This window comes from Ornithorhynchus anatinus, chromosome 3 (genome assembly GCF_004115215.2).
Source record: "Ornithorhynchus anatinus isolate Pmale09 chromosome 3, mOrnAna1.pri.v4, whole genome shotgun sequence".
Lineage (NCBI taxonomy): Eukaryota > Metazoa > Chordata > Mammalia > Monotremata > Ornithorhynchidae > Ornithorhynchus > Ornithorhynchus anatinus.
The window spans coordinates 43,875,423-43,889,530 of NC_041730.1; the positions used below are offsets into that span (position 1 = coordinate 43,875,423).

Sequence of the window (14,108 nt, forward strand, 5' to 3'; positions counted from 1 at the left end):
AAATGTTATTACTACTACTATTACTATAGAATTAAGAAATGCTCATCCAACAGTGGCGGTCTCTTGGGACCCAGGATGTCATGGTGCAAGAAGAAACAACTTCAGTCATTCAATTGTATTTATTGAGTGCTTGTTCTGTGCAGAGCACTGTACTAAGCCCTTAGTACAGTGTAACAGTACAATGTAACAGTTGGTAGATATGTTCCCTGCCCACAACGAACTTATGGACTCGAGCAGGAGACAGACATTAAATAAATTACAGATATGTACTGAAGTCCAGTGGGGCTGAGAGAGAAGTGATGAAAGGGCACACATTCAAGTGCAAGGGTCACACCAAAGGGAGTGGGAGAAGAGGAATTGAGGGCTTAGTGGGGGAATCCTCTTGAAGGAGATGGGGATTTTAATAAGACTTTGAAGGAAGGGAGAGTGGTCATCTGTCGGTAATGAAGAGGGTCGTTGTTCCAGACCAAGGCAGGACATGGGCAAGTGATTGGTGGAGAGATAGAGGAGATAGAGGTATAGCGAGTAAATTGGCATTAGAGGAGCAAAATGTGTGGGCTGGGTGATGGTAGGAAATCAGCGAGGTAAGGTAGAAAAGGGCAAGGTGATTGAGTGCTTTGAAGCCGATGGTAAGGAGTTTGATGTGGGGGTGGATGAGCAACCACTGGAAGTTCTTGAGGAGTGGGGAAATATGTACTGAACAATTCTGTAGAAAAATGATCATACTTGCAGCATCAAATATCTTCAGTACTATAGCACTATTTTCTTAAGCTGGGGTTTCACAAGAGTGCAACCTGCATTTTAGGAAGATGGGTGCAGCTATATGATTTTATGAAAAAAGGTCTCATTTTAGTTTTTTGTGTAGCTAGAGAATAACTTAGAGAACTGTCTTGGTGTGGGAAAGGAATTTTGGAAAAAAAAATGCCTTCAAATCCATAAAATATCAGATTTTATTCATCTTGAAATCATAAAAGTCATGTCAGTAAGTTAAAGAGGTTTATAGGAATATAAAAATGATAACATACTTCCATTATTGTAGGAAGTTGAGATAAATCAGGTAACTATAGCCCAGTACCTTAGCTATCAATTTTAGGAAAAAAATCTGGGTAACTATTTTAAGGAGCTTGAAGAGTGAGAACACCTGGAAGAAAAGAATTTGATTAAGGATAGTCAACACGGATTCAGACGGGGGAGGTCATGCATAGTTAGTATCTTGCGGTTGTTGTAGATACATTGCTTGCAGAAAGAGGTGAGGAAAATGTAGCAGATTAAATTTTGTTATCTTCAAATGCAATTTTGAATATATTGACACCTGAAATTAATAGCTATGAAGGATTATGGAAAAAATTACAATAGGTTGAGCAATTAGCTGAGTTCAGCCAATTCACTTGCTGAATAGGGGTCACGAGGAGAACAAAACCTAAATCATTTTGAATAATAGAAGATGGAGGAGGAAGAAGGAGGACATGGAGGAAGAGGATGAGTGTTAAGTGCTTACTGTAGGCAGAGTACTGCACCTAGCAGTGGGAAAGAAATAGGTGGGAATTAGAAATGGACCTTGGCTCTCCGGAGGCTCACAACCTAAAAGTAAAAATAGGGGAGAGGAAACTGGGGGCAAGAAGGGAGATAAAACACTGACAACTGAAAGGCAACAAACAAACTCTGTAAGGAACTGGGGCTAGATGAGCAGAATTTTGGGCTCCTCAAGGCTCTGAGACCACAGTCACAACTGCAGTCACAGTCGACAAGAGAAGGAAAAGAACTGACTGCAGACCCATCATGGAATCTCATTGGTCTATCTAGTTGGAATGTCCTACCCAGAGACTCCTATGGATTTTCTAAAGAGCTCATTAGCTTTGTGTGTCCAGAATTGCAGTGTGACCTCAGCCTGCAGTTGAGCGCAGTGAATATGGTCTTCACTATATATCAGATTCAGGAGAATCAGTCAGTCAGTAGTATTTGTTAAGTGTGTACTATGTGCAGAGCACTGTTCTAAGCATTTAGAAAAGAATATGGTACCACCACCACTAGTAGCCCTGGGCTCTGTCCCAACTATTAAGAAAATTTAGTTGCTCTGTGAAATTTATCAGGCTCCTAAGATTACTCCGTTACACTGTAGCTGGCCATATTAGAATGGGAGGGGACTTTTCAGCTCCATAGTAAATCAATCCATAAATAGAATTTATCATATATAGACTGTGTGAAGTGTTGCATTAAATGCTTGGGAGATTACATAGAATTGGTAGACATAATCCGTTTTCTTAAGGAACATACAATCTAGCACTGGAGACAGATGCTAAAATAAATTACAGACAGGAGGTAGTAGAAGAATATATATGTTACGTATATAAGTACCATGGGAGGTTATGAGTAATTAAGTGCTTAGGAAGCTCATAAATCCTGAAAGAGCAGTTGGGTAACATGAGGTGGGGAGATTAGAAATTAATCGTAAAAGACCTCCTCGAGGAAATGTGATTTCAGGTGGGCTTTGAAAATGGAGAGCACTATTGTATATCAGATATGAAGAGGAAGGAAGTTCACGACAGGAGAGAGCATGAGAAAGAGATATGAGAATGAGGCACAGTGAATAGGTGAATTTCAGAGAAACTGAGTGTAAGACAGGGAGTAACGGTGAGGTGGAAAAGGAGATTCAATTAATCAGTTGTATTTATTGAGCACTTACTGTGTGCAGAACACTGTACTAAGCACCAGGGAGAGTACGGTATAACAGAGTTGGTAAACAGATTCCCTGCCCATAGCGAGCTTACAGTCTAGAAGGGGAGACAGACATTAATACAAATAAATAAATTATGGGTTTGTATAGTGATGGGAAAGTTGAGGGAGGACAGGATTTGGGTGGGAAGATAGAGTTCTGTTTTAGACCTGTTAAGTTTGAGGTGAGTAGCACATCAAGTAAAGATGTCCCAATGGCAGGAGGACATAGACTCTAGAGAAGGAGAGATCAAAGCTGGAAATGTGCATTTAGGATCATCTGTGCAGAGATGATAGTTGAAGCCATGATAGGGAATAAGTTCTCCAAGGGAGTGAGTGTAGATGGAGAATAGAAGGGGACTCAGAATTGAGCCTTGAGGGACTCTTACAGTTAGGATGTGGGAAGCAGAGGAGGAAAGAGACTGATAATGAGCAACCAGAGAGATAGGATGAGAACCAGGAAACAACAGTGTCAGTGAAATCAAGGTTGGATGCTATTTCCAGGAGAAGGGGGTGGTCCACAGTGTTGAGGTCAAGGAGGATTAAGTTGGAGTAGAGGCCCTTGGATTTGACAAGAAGGCAAGATACATCATCATTAATGGTATTTATTGAGTCCTTCCTCTGTGCAGAGCCCTGTACAGAGTATTTGGGCGAGACAATAAAACAGAGCTGGTGGATACATTCCCTGACTACAGTGAGCTTACAATCTAGGGTGGGTGACCCACATTAATATAGATAGCCTAGGTATACTAAAAAAAAAATGCAACTAAAGATGAATCAGCACAATGGAACCTAATGCCATCACCTAATTCTGTTTCTTGGGCAGAACACTATCGAGTTTAGAGAATATAGACGTAGAAACTAGAATAACAAAAGGCAGCACGCCTTTCGACAAACTGCAGACAGAGAGATAACAGGGCATAAAGCTCCATATGAGTCATTTATTGAGCGCTTCTGTATGCAGAGCACTGTGGGGAGTACAGCATAATATAACAGACACATTCCCTATCTACAGTGAACTTACAGTCTAGAGGGGGAGACAGCCGTTAATATAAATGAATAATAGAAATAGAAAGTGTACCTCTATGCTAGAAGGATTGAAGCTTCAAAGGGTTAAATCTCCTTGGAGTCTGAGCAAATTTTCAAAACAAAGTGAGGAACTGACCTAAGTGTAAAGGCAAGCACAGCCCATATATGTCTATGTGTCCAGAATGATTTTCTTTTTTTAATGGTTTTTGTTAAGTGTTCATTATGTGCCAGGCATTGTGCTAAGCGCTGGGGTAGATACAAGCTGATCAGATTGGACACAGTCCATGTCCCACAAAGGGCACACAATCTTAATTCCCATTTTACACATGAGACAACTGAGGCAACAGAGACATGAAATGACTTGACTAAGGTCACACAGCAAACAAGTGGTGGAGCTGGGATTGGAAACCAGGACCTCTCTCTTTTAGTTATCTATAATAATTCATGCAGACATTATTTTAATAAAAGTTTTTAAGGTGATAATAGACTCTTGAAATTTGCTTCTTTTACATTTGGGAAAATGCATTTGTAGATTTAATTATTTGGGTTAGAATGACTAAGTAATCTTTATTTTTTTCCTTTAAAGTTTTTAGATGCCTGTACTGTGAAGATGAATCTAAATTCACCGGCTAAATACCTTTTTTACTTGAATGGGGAAAAAATTGAAGATATTTTCAATGGTAAGCTGCAAAGATTTTAAAGACGGTCTTCAAGAATTCAATTGGAATTTATTTTCCCAATAATATCCCTTTCAGATGTTTTTTTTCCTCAACCTACAAATACTATACCATTTAAAGAAACCAGAACCAACGAATGTTTAGCTTCAATATACATTAACTTATGATGTTCAATAGAAAGTACTTGTTGGCACTGTAGATGCTTCAATCAGCATGACCTAGTGGGAAGAACTTGTCCCTGGGAGTCAGAGGACTTGGGTTCTAATACCCGGTTCTACTGGGTTCTGATCTGCCAAATGATTGCTATATGACCGTGGACAACTCACTTAACTTCTCTGTGCCTTAGTTCTCCTGTTCTCCCTCCTGCGTAGACTGCCAACCTACTCACTGTACCTCGATCTTGCCTATTCTAGCCACCTACCTCTCACCCACGTGCTGCCTCTGTCCTGGAATGCTCTCTCTCTTCATTTCTGAAAGACAGATACTCTCCACCCCCCTTCAAAGCCTTATTGAAAGCACATCTTTTCCAAGAGGCCTTCCCTGATTAAGGTCTCTTTTCCTTTTCTTCCACTCCCTTCTGTGTCACTCTTTCTCCCTTTATTCATCCCCCCTCCCAGCCTTGCAGCACTTATGTACATATCTGCAATTTATAATTTTAAATTAATGTCCATCTCCCCCTCTAGTGGGGCAGGGAATGTGCCTATTGTATTGTAATATTGCACTCTCTCAAGTGCTTAGTAAAGTGCTCTGCACACGGTAAGTGCTTAATAAGTACGATTGATTGATTGTCCTATCTGGGACAGGGACTTTGTCCAACCTAATTCATTTGTATCTACCCCAGCACTTAGAACAGTGTTTAACACATAATAAGCACTTAACATATACCATGTTATTAAATCCTCAGAAAACCAGAGCTTCAATGGAAGAATAGCGGCTACTAAAGGTTAAGTAATTTTATGATAACACAATCATAAGAGTAGGACCTAGTAGCACAGCAGGGCACATAGGAAATAGTAATGAGCCTGGGCTGGCAGTAGGATAAAAAAGGGGATTGGTGGATGAGAAAGTACTTTTATAAAGAAATCTTAAATTTCTAGTGATTGATGGTCAAACTTTGACCAGTCGAATCTAGTGCATGAAAGACATTTTAAGCAGTAAAAAAGGCAACTGATTGTAGACAAAATACCATCTCACAAGTAGTCAGCAATTTAACCCACTTTCCATTTTTGACAAGAATGGGGGTAAAAGAGAAGAGAAAGATTTATGTTACTTCCTTAATTTCTTGTAGCAGGGTTCTCTACTCAAATGAGGAGGGTGGTGGATGGAAAGTTTGTCTTTAGTTGGCCAAAGTCAGTCTCACTCTGATCAGAGACGATCTCTATTCTGTCACAGAGTATCTCCATCTGACAGATATGTCTAATCTAAATGAAGCCACTGCTATTTAAATCCTCTATACTATACACCTATTGTGAGCAGGGAATATGTCTACCAATCGTTATACTATATGCTTTTAGTTCAGTTCTATGCCCACTCTAAGTGATCAATAAATACCATTATGAATACTATTATGGTATTTGTTAAGCACTTACTATGTGCCAGGCACTGTAGTAGGCACTGGGTAGATGCAAGCAAATCAGGTTGGACACATTCCCTGTACCACTTGGGGCTCACAGTTTTAATCCCCATTTGACAGATGAGGTAACTGAGGCCCAGTGAAGTTAAGTGCCCAGGGTCACCCAGCAGACAAGAGGAGGATCTGGATTAGAACCCAGGTCCTTCTGACTCCTAGGTCTGTGGTCTATCCACTAAGGCCAAAACAGAAGGGGAAAGAGAAACAGGGGGTAGAACAGGAGAGAGAGGAGGGGTGAAGTATTATGGACTTTATGAGTCTGAAGTTGCCATGCTTAGAGTTGATGTCTTAAAACAGAAAAAGAGTATAAATTCAGAGATGTCATAAGTGATATTTGCTGTAATTGGGATATTGTAAGTCAAGATATGTTCTAAGTATTGCGGTACTACAAGGTGATCCGGTGGGGCTCACAGTCTTAATTACCATTTTACAGATGAGGTAACTGAGACGTGGAGAAGTGAAGTGACTTACCCAAGGTCACACAGCAGAAAAGTGGCAAAACTGGGATTAAAATCCAGTCCTCTGCCTCCCAGGCCTGTATTCTTTCCACTAGTCCATGCTGCTTCTCACTGATTGGTAAATACCAGTAATTGAATATATGGGAAGATATCAGAGATGAGAGTTCAGGAACTTGGCAAATTTTTGGTTTGTACTTTTTTAATGGTATTTGTTAAACACTTACTATGTGCCAGGTACTGTACTAATGGTGCCTCAGTTATTTCATCTGTAAAATGGGGATTAAGACTCTGAGCTCCACATGGGACAGGGACTGTGCCCAACCTGATTAGCTAGTATTTTCTCCAGTACTTAGTACTGTGCCTGGCACATAGTGAGCACTTAAGAAACACCAATAAAAATGTTTATACTCTCATAAGTAGGTTCAAAGTATGCACCAACTATTGAAAACACCCAAATAAAATTCTGTAGATGCACCAGGTTCTGAGTATATTCAGAAATCATCAGGTGGAACAGGTCTGACCTAAGTGTGAATCAAAGTCAGGAAGAGAGGGAGCAAGAATTCTCTAAATTTAAAAGCTCTGGCCTGTTTGCTGAAGGGGACTAATTTCCAGATGAATCCTCTAGGAAAGGTGGGCTTATGGCCTCCCAGAAATGCGTGTTTCCAGGCAACACAAGAATAAGCTTCCTACTTCCATTTCAGTACCCTGATCTTAGTTCTAATAGAGGTCTGAACCAAATTTTACCTGAACATTTTCACAACTTGGTGTAGCAATATTGTCCTTTGGTTCAAAGATAATTCTTCTGATGGTGAAACTGCACCCATGAGTGTGAGTGTTTTTGAGAGGGAATCAGTCAAGCCTGAAAATACCTTAGTGCACCTTTTCTAGCCCAGTGCTCAGACACCAATAGTTAAGTGAAAAATACGTCCAGCATCCGCAGGACCTGTACTAGAGTTATTTTTGCAGAAGTAATGATGGTTGGCACTTAATCATCCACACTCTCACTCTGCTGCCCCACCCCTCCCCATGCTCAATGGCACGTATTGCAAGACAGCGGGTAGGAAGAAGAGATGTGATCTATCGCAGAATAGAATGTACCTGAGGTCCCAACTGCAGCAGACAGTACTGTGTCCTCTGCCACTTGGTAAGTCAGTGTCGAGTTAAATACTCAGATGGGCTTTGTAAAAAAACAAAAAAACAAAAAACAGGAACCTTCTCCACTTTTTTGTGAACTCTGCACCCTGTATCCCCCACTAACTGACACTTCAATATTTCTGTGCCAGCTGAGCACTTGGGTAATCATATAATAATAATAATGTTGGTATCTGTTAAGCGCTTACTATGTGCAGAGCACGTTCTAAGCGCTGGGGGAGATACAGGGTAATCAGGTTGTCCCACGTGAGGCTCACAGTGAATCCCCATTTTACAGATGAGGGAACTGAGGCACAGAGAAGTTAAGTGACTTGCCCACAGTCACACAGCTGACAAGTGGCAGATCCGGGATTCGAACCCATCACCTCTGGCTCCCTAGCACGGGCTCTTTCCAATATCCTCCCTGGGGGCACTTACTTAAATATCTTTGAACTATATTACTTCCTTTCATCTGTAGTTGATTTTAGTGTCTGTCTCCCCTGCCAGAGTGTAAGATCCTTGAGGGTGGGATTCATCTCCTCTAATTTTATTGTACTCTCCCAAGTGCTTAGTGGAATGCTCTACATACAGTGGGCTCTCAATAAATGCTGTTGATTGATTGAGGAAAGAATGTCCTCTAATCCTTAAATAGTGGTGAAGAAGTCACATAATGAAATATATTTGGGGAGAAATTACTGTAAAACACTTTATAACTTCTTCTGAGAAGCTCAAAGCCCCTCTTAAACATCATCTGGCTATTCTACACTATAGCCCTCTGAATTCAGTAACTGCCAGGTATTATCATCATTATTTTATGGTTGGAAGAACTAAAAGGATCAACTAAGTTTCTCAGATATATATTAACCCTCCTCACATCAGACCAGAAACCGGCAACAAATCCTAAGACTAGGTGAATAATATTTTTGAAGATAATTCACACATTAATTCACATCCAGTTTATTAAAAAAAATCCTACTTTTTGAATACTTTCAAACTAATACTTTTTATTTATCATCTTTTGAGAATCCACTACTATGAGGTAAAAATTAAGTAAGGCTTTAGGTGGCACAAAGTATATGCCACCATTATGAGTATCGTTATCAAACCATACTCATATTTCAGTAGACCATCACTACTCATCACATCTATTGGCTGTGAGCTTTTTTCACTTTGGGTCTCAGACAATAATGTAAAAAAGCACAAAAGATAATGGATAATCCCACTCTATAAAGGTGTACAAAGTACACTTCAATAGCAAGTGTAGATAATTCTTTCTGGCTTATAACAAAATCATTTCACGTTAACTTGTTGCAAGTATGATTTTTGTGACTTCATCTCTGGATATCAGTTATTTCAGAAATAAAGAGGTAGGAATTGGCAAAACAACAACTTGGTATTCAAAGATACCCATAGTATTTTATTTAAGATAGGAAAAGAAGATTGACCAATTGAATTCCAGGCTTTTCTCTAGTTTACGTATCAAGTTATTTAAATAAATTAACTTTGAACAGTGACCTGTTCTGCTACTCTGCTGTTGGGGAAGCAGGATGGGAGGGGATGGTGATGGAAGTAGAAAGAGGCATAAAGTGTATTGGAAAACTACCAAATGTCCCCTGCAAATGGACCCTATTCAGAATCAGTAAGCGTATGATGAGTGAAGTGATTTTGAATATCGCCTTTAGATTCCATGCTGTTCTAAGGCCAGCCCTGAACATGGCAACTCTTATTTCCACACACAGTCCCTCTTCACTCTCAATTTAACCCCAAAATCTGATGAACCCATTACTCCATACTTGATTTCATGGAACAAGGAGTAGATATAGTTACAAATGATCAATCACAAGCCGTGAACCAAAGCAGCAAGGCATTAACAATTCACACCATTTCGGTCCACTTGCTCAAGCAGAAGATGTGCCAGCATATTTAATGCACAGCTCCTTCGTTCAGTTTAAGAAAAGACATGACTCATGCCGCATTTTAGAAACTGAGGGGACTTCATATGATTTCATGCTTACTAACCACGGTGTGTCAAAGTGCACCCACATATACTCAATTAAAATAACCAGGTGTTCAGGAAAGGTCACAGAGAGAGACGAGTGCCTAAATTAAATTGTACTCAGGTAAAAACAATGTGACCTACAAAATGTTTTCCTTCAGTGAAGCCTTGTTCTATTCGATTTTATTGTGCAAATCAGCATCTTGTTCAGCAGTATTGTAACACTGTAGACCCCACAGGCATATGCCGTCAATTTAATGGTTTCACTGGAAACGCAAAGCAGCTGTGAAAGATTGCTTTAAGTACAGCAATCGTGTGCTTGTCATTCTGTTCAATGGTGGAAAAATCCAAATTTGGATAGGCATCGGTATTTAAGAAAATGACTGCTAAAGCTTCTCTCATAAGTACCTTAGGGACAATAAGATCTGACATATAGCATGTAAACAAAAGTACACAGCAGCTGTTAGATTAGTTTGGTTTGAGTAAAAATACACCGACATAATTTAAACCGCATCGCAAACTGCCTGCTCTCCATCATTCAATCTCCCCCTGCAGACCACAGTTTGATTAGTTGGTGCTTCTTGTTCTGGGACCCAGAGTTATACACCTGAAACTAAACGCAGGAAAGGACATGCACTGAAGTAGGTGATGTACTTACGAACCACCTCAAAGCTCTATCTCTGGGGCGTGAAACAGTCTTCTTGGTTCCTTTAGAGAAGTCCCTTTATTGCTCCCCGAAAGGTTCTAGAAAAGCTTTTCTTGAAGGTAGTCCAGTTGCAGTTAGGGCTACTGTCTAAAAGTTTTAATTTCTTATTGCCAGGAGGTAAAAGAGATGTCCTCGCCCACTAAATATGTCTTAAAACAAATGATGGTTGTTTGGAAGATTATTGGTGAAGTTTATTGATAATGATTGCAATATCAGAGGGTGGAAAAAGGAACTTTCATTTGATTCCCTCAGATAATAAATGAATTCCTGAAAGACAATACTGAATGATAAGCCTTGAATTCCAGTTGGGTTTTGTAGCATTCCTGACAGAGGAAGATGAAAGTCTCAGTCCTTTGAACCACCACTCTTTTGAAGGTTGATTTCAAAGCCAATGTTGGCTTTATTTCAAATGCAGGCAAGCATCTCCTTTGGCTGTAAATTAGGGAAACAGCGTAACCTAGTGGTAAAAACACTGACTTGGAAGTCAGAGGACTTGGGTTCTAATCTCAGCTCTGCCACTTGCTTGCTCTGTGACCTTGGGCAAGTCGATTGACTTCTCTGTGCCTCAGTTTCCTCAATTGTAAAATGGAGAATCAACCTGTTCTCCCTCCTACGTAGACTGCGAGGCTCATGTGGGACAGGGACTCTGTCCGACCTTACCACTTCTATCTTGTATTAACATGTATCGGTTATCATTTTCCTGGGCACGGTTTTTAACTGCCCTTGTACTCCCTTTCTGCCCTTTGCAATGATAAGTTTGCAGAGTCTTGTTCTCTGTCAAATAATAGTAGCAGCATGGCCTAGTGGATACAGCAAGGGCTTGGGAGTCAGAAAGACCTTGGGTTCTAATCCCGGCTCTGCCATTTATCTGTTGTGTGACCTTGGGCAAGTCAGTTAACTTCTCTGGGCTTTAGTTATCTCATCTGTAAATGGGGATTAGGACTGTGAGCCCCATGTGGGGTATGGATTGTGTCCAACCTGATTATCAAGTATCTATCTCAGCCCGTAGTACATCTCAGCCTGTAGTACACTGCCTGACACATAGTAAGTGTTTACCGAATGCCATAAAAACATGAGCTCCCCTATGAATTGGGGCTCAAGATATAGGAGCAACGTGCCTCAGTGGAAAGAGCGCAGGCTTGGGAGTCAGAGGTCATGGGTTCTAATCTCCGCTCTGCTGCTAGTCAGCTGCGTGACCTTGGGCAAGTCACTTAACTTCTCTGTACCTCAGTTACCTCATCAGCCAAATGGGGATTAAAACTGTGAGCCCCACATGGGACAACCTGATCACCTTGTATCTCCCAGCGCTTAGAACAGTGCTTTGCACATAGTAAGCGCTTAACAAATATCACAGTTTATTTTTTATTTTATTTATATGGTCTTGTTGGCCCTACATAGGGACAGCCTTGATAGTAGTTCAATAATCTCCTTCATTCTTTAGTTTGCTTCATCATTTTTGAGGTTTTTCTTTGGAGAAATGAATCAGTACTATTTCTAGGCACATATCATGTGCAAAACACTCAACTAACTAAGCTCTTGGGAGAGTAATAAAAAGTTAGTAGATATAGTCCCTGCCCTCAAGTGGCTTACATTCGAGTGGGGGAGACAGTACAATAATTTGGAGATTGGAAAAAAAGAGAAAGGAGGATATGTACTTGAGTTAGTCTTAGCTAAATGGGGTTTGTAATATATGTACATAAGTGCTGTAGTAATAGAATCATAAGTAAGATTTCATTGTGATTAAATTATAACTAATTTAATTGCAATTGTGAGATTACAAAATTATAAGAAGCAACGTTGCCTAGTAGAGCACAGGCCTGAGTGTCAGAGGACTTGGGTTCTAATCCCAGCTCTGCCTCTTGCCTGCTGTGTGACCTCGGGCAAGTCACTTAATTTATCTGGGCTCCAGTTTCCTCATCTAAAAAGCGGGAATTCAATACCACTCCCTGACACTGAGATTGTGAGCCCAATATGGAACAGGCACTGGGCCCGACCCAAATGTCTTGTATCTAACCCAGTGTTTAGTACATTGCTCCCACTTGTTGCTTAACAAGCCTAACAAGTGCCAGGTGGGGCAAAGTGCAGAGGTGGCAAATGGGAGGTATTACCTGAATAGAGGAAAAATTAAACAGCGAGGACCTCTTGGAGGAGATGTGATGTAATCAATCCAGGGTGTAGAAATTGTCTGGACCAGTGTGGTGACTGTTTGCATTGAGAGGAAGGGGTGGATCCTGGAAATGCTGTGGAAGAAAAACTAACAGGATATGGTGATAAACTGAATAAGGGGCTCAAAAGAGCACGGGCCTGGGAGTCAGAAGATGTGGGTTCTAATCCTGGCTCCGCCACTTGTCTGCCGTGTGTCCTTGGGTAAGTCACTTCACTTTTCAGTACCTTAGTTACCTCATCTGTAAAGTGGGGATTAAAGCTATGAACATCATGAGGGACATGGATTGTGTCTGACCTGATTATCCTGTGCCTATCCATTGCTTAGTACAGTACGTGGCACATAGAAAGTGCTTGACAAATACCATTAAAAAAAGGAGTCAAGGATGATTTTCTAGACTGTAAGTTAGTCTTTAAACTGTAAGCTTATTAAATACTATTGATTGATTCCAAGGTCAAAGGTTTCAATGTCGGGAAACATTGTCAAATGTCATGGTGAATTTAGTTGGAGGAGAGGATTTGGGAGGATTTCTGTTTTGGACATATTCAGCTCAAGATGCATGTGAGAAATCCAAGTAGAGAGATCTTGGAGGCAGGAGGAGATGTAGAAATGCACATAAGGAGAGAGGTCGGGCTAGCAAGATTGATTGGGAAATCATCCATATAGAGGTGGTACTTGACGCTAAGAAGCAGATGGAGTGAGAGTTACCTACAACTAGTGGAGGGGAGGAAGACAAAAAGCCAGTAAAAGAGCCTGAGAAGGATCGAAAGAGGAGAACCAGGAGAGAGCTCTGCTAATAAAAACAAGGTTAGGTAGTATTTCCAGGAGAAGAGCCTAGTCGATAGTGTTGAAAACAGCCAATGACTGGGAAGAAATAGGATTGAGAAGAATCAGTTCAACTCAGCAAGGTGGAGGTCTTTGGTATCCTTGGAGAGCAATATCAGTGGAATGAAAGGAGTGAAAACTGTATTGAAGAGCATTAAGAGGGACTTGGGGAAGAGGAAGTGGAGGCAGTGGGCATATACAACCCATATGAGGAATATGGGAGAAATCGGAGGAGGGAAAGGGGGTGATAACTGGAGGGAGCTATTGTTTCCTGAGAAGACTTTTCTAGGATAAAAGGAGATGAATGTATTTTAAGGCTGAAAGAGCCATCTGAGAGTGAGCAGGTGAAATAATCATCAGAGAGGGAATAAGAATGGGCACAAGTGTTTAAATTTTTCAGAAGGTGGGAAGGGTTGGGTTTGGAGGAAAGGTGGAGGGGGTAGAATTTGAAAACAGATGGGACATTTCCTTTTTAGTAGTGGTGGAGGGTAAAGGGATGGAAGTGGGAGTAAGAGGAATCAATCAATGATATTTATTCATTCATGCATTCAATAGTATTTATTGAGCGCTTACTATGTACAGAGCACTGTACTAAGTGCTTGGGATGTATAAATTGGTAACAGAGACAGTCCCTGCCCTTTGACGGGCTTACAGTCTAATCAGGGGAGACAGACAGACAAAAACAATAGCAATAAATAGAATCAAGGCAATAAATAGAATCAAGAATCAATTTATTGAGCACTTACTGTGTGCAGAGCACTGTATGAAGTACTCCAGTAA

General features: G+C 40.7%; 1 protein-coding gene across 1 annotated transcript in view; it reads left to right on the plus strand.

Annotated features, from left to right (window-relative positions):
• Positions 1-14,108, plus strand: part of DCDC1 (doublecortin domain containing 1) — a 406,529-nt gene that overhangs the window by 66,778 nt on the left and 325,643 nt on the right. The window contains exon 8 of the mRNA XM_029060915.2: positions 4,328-4,421. Coding sequence (XP_028916748.1) covers positions 4,328-4,421 — 94 coding nt within the window. The remainder of the gene's footprint in view (positions 1-4,327; positions 4,422-14,108) is intronic.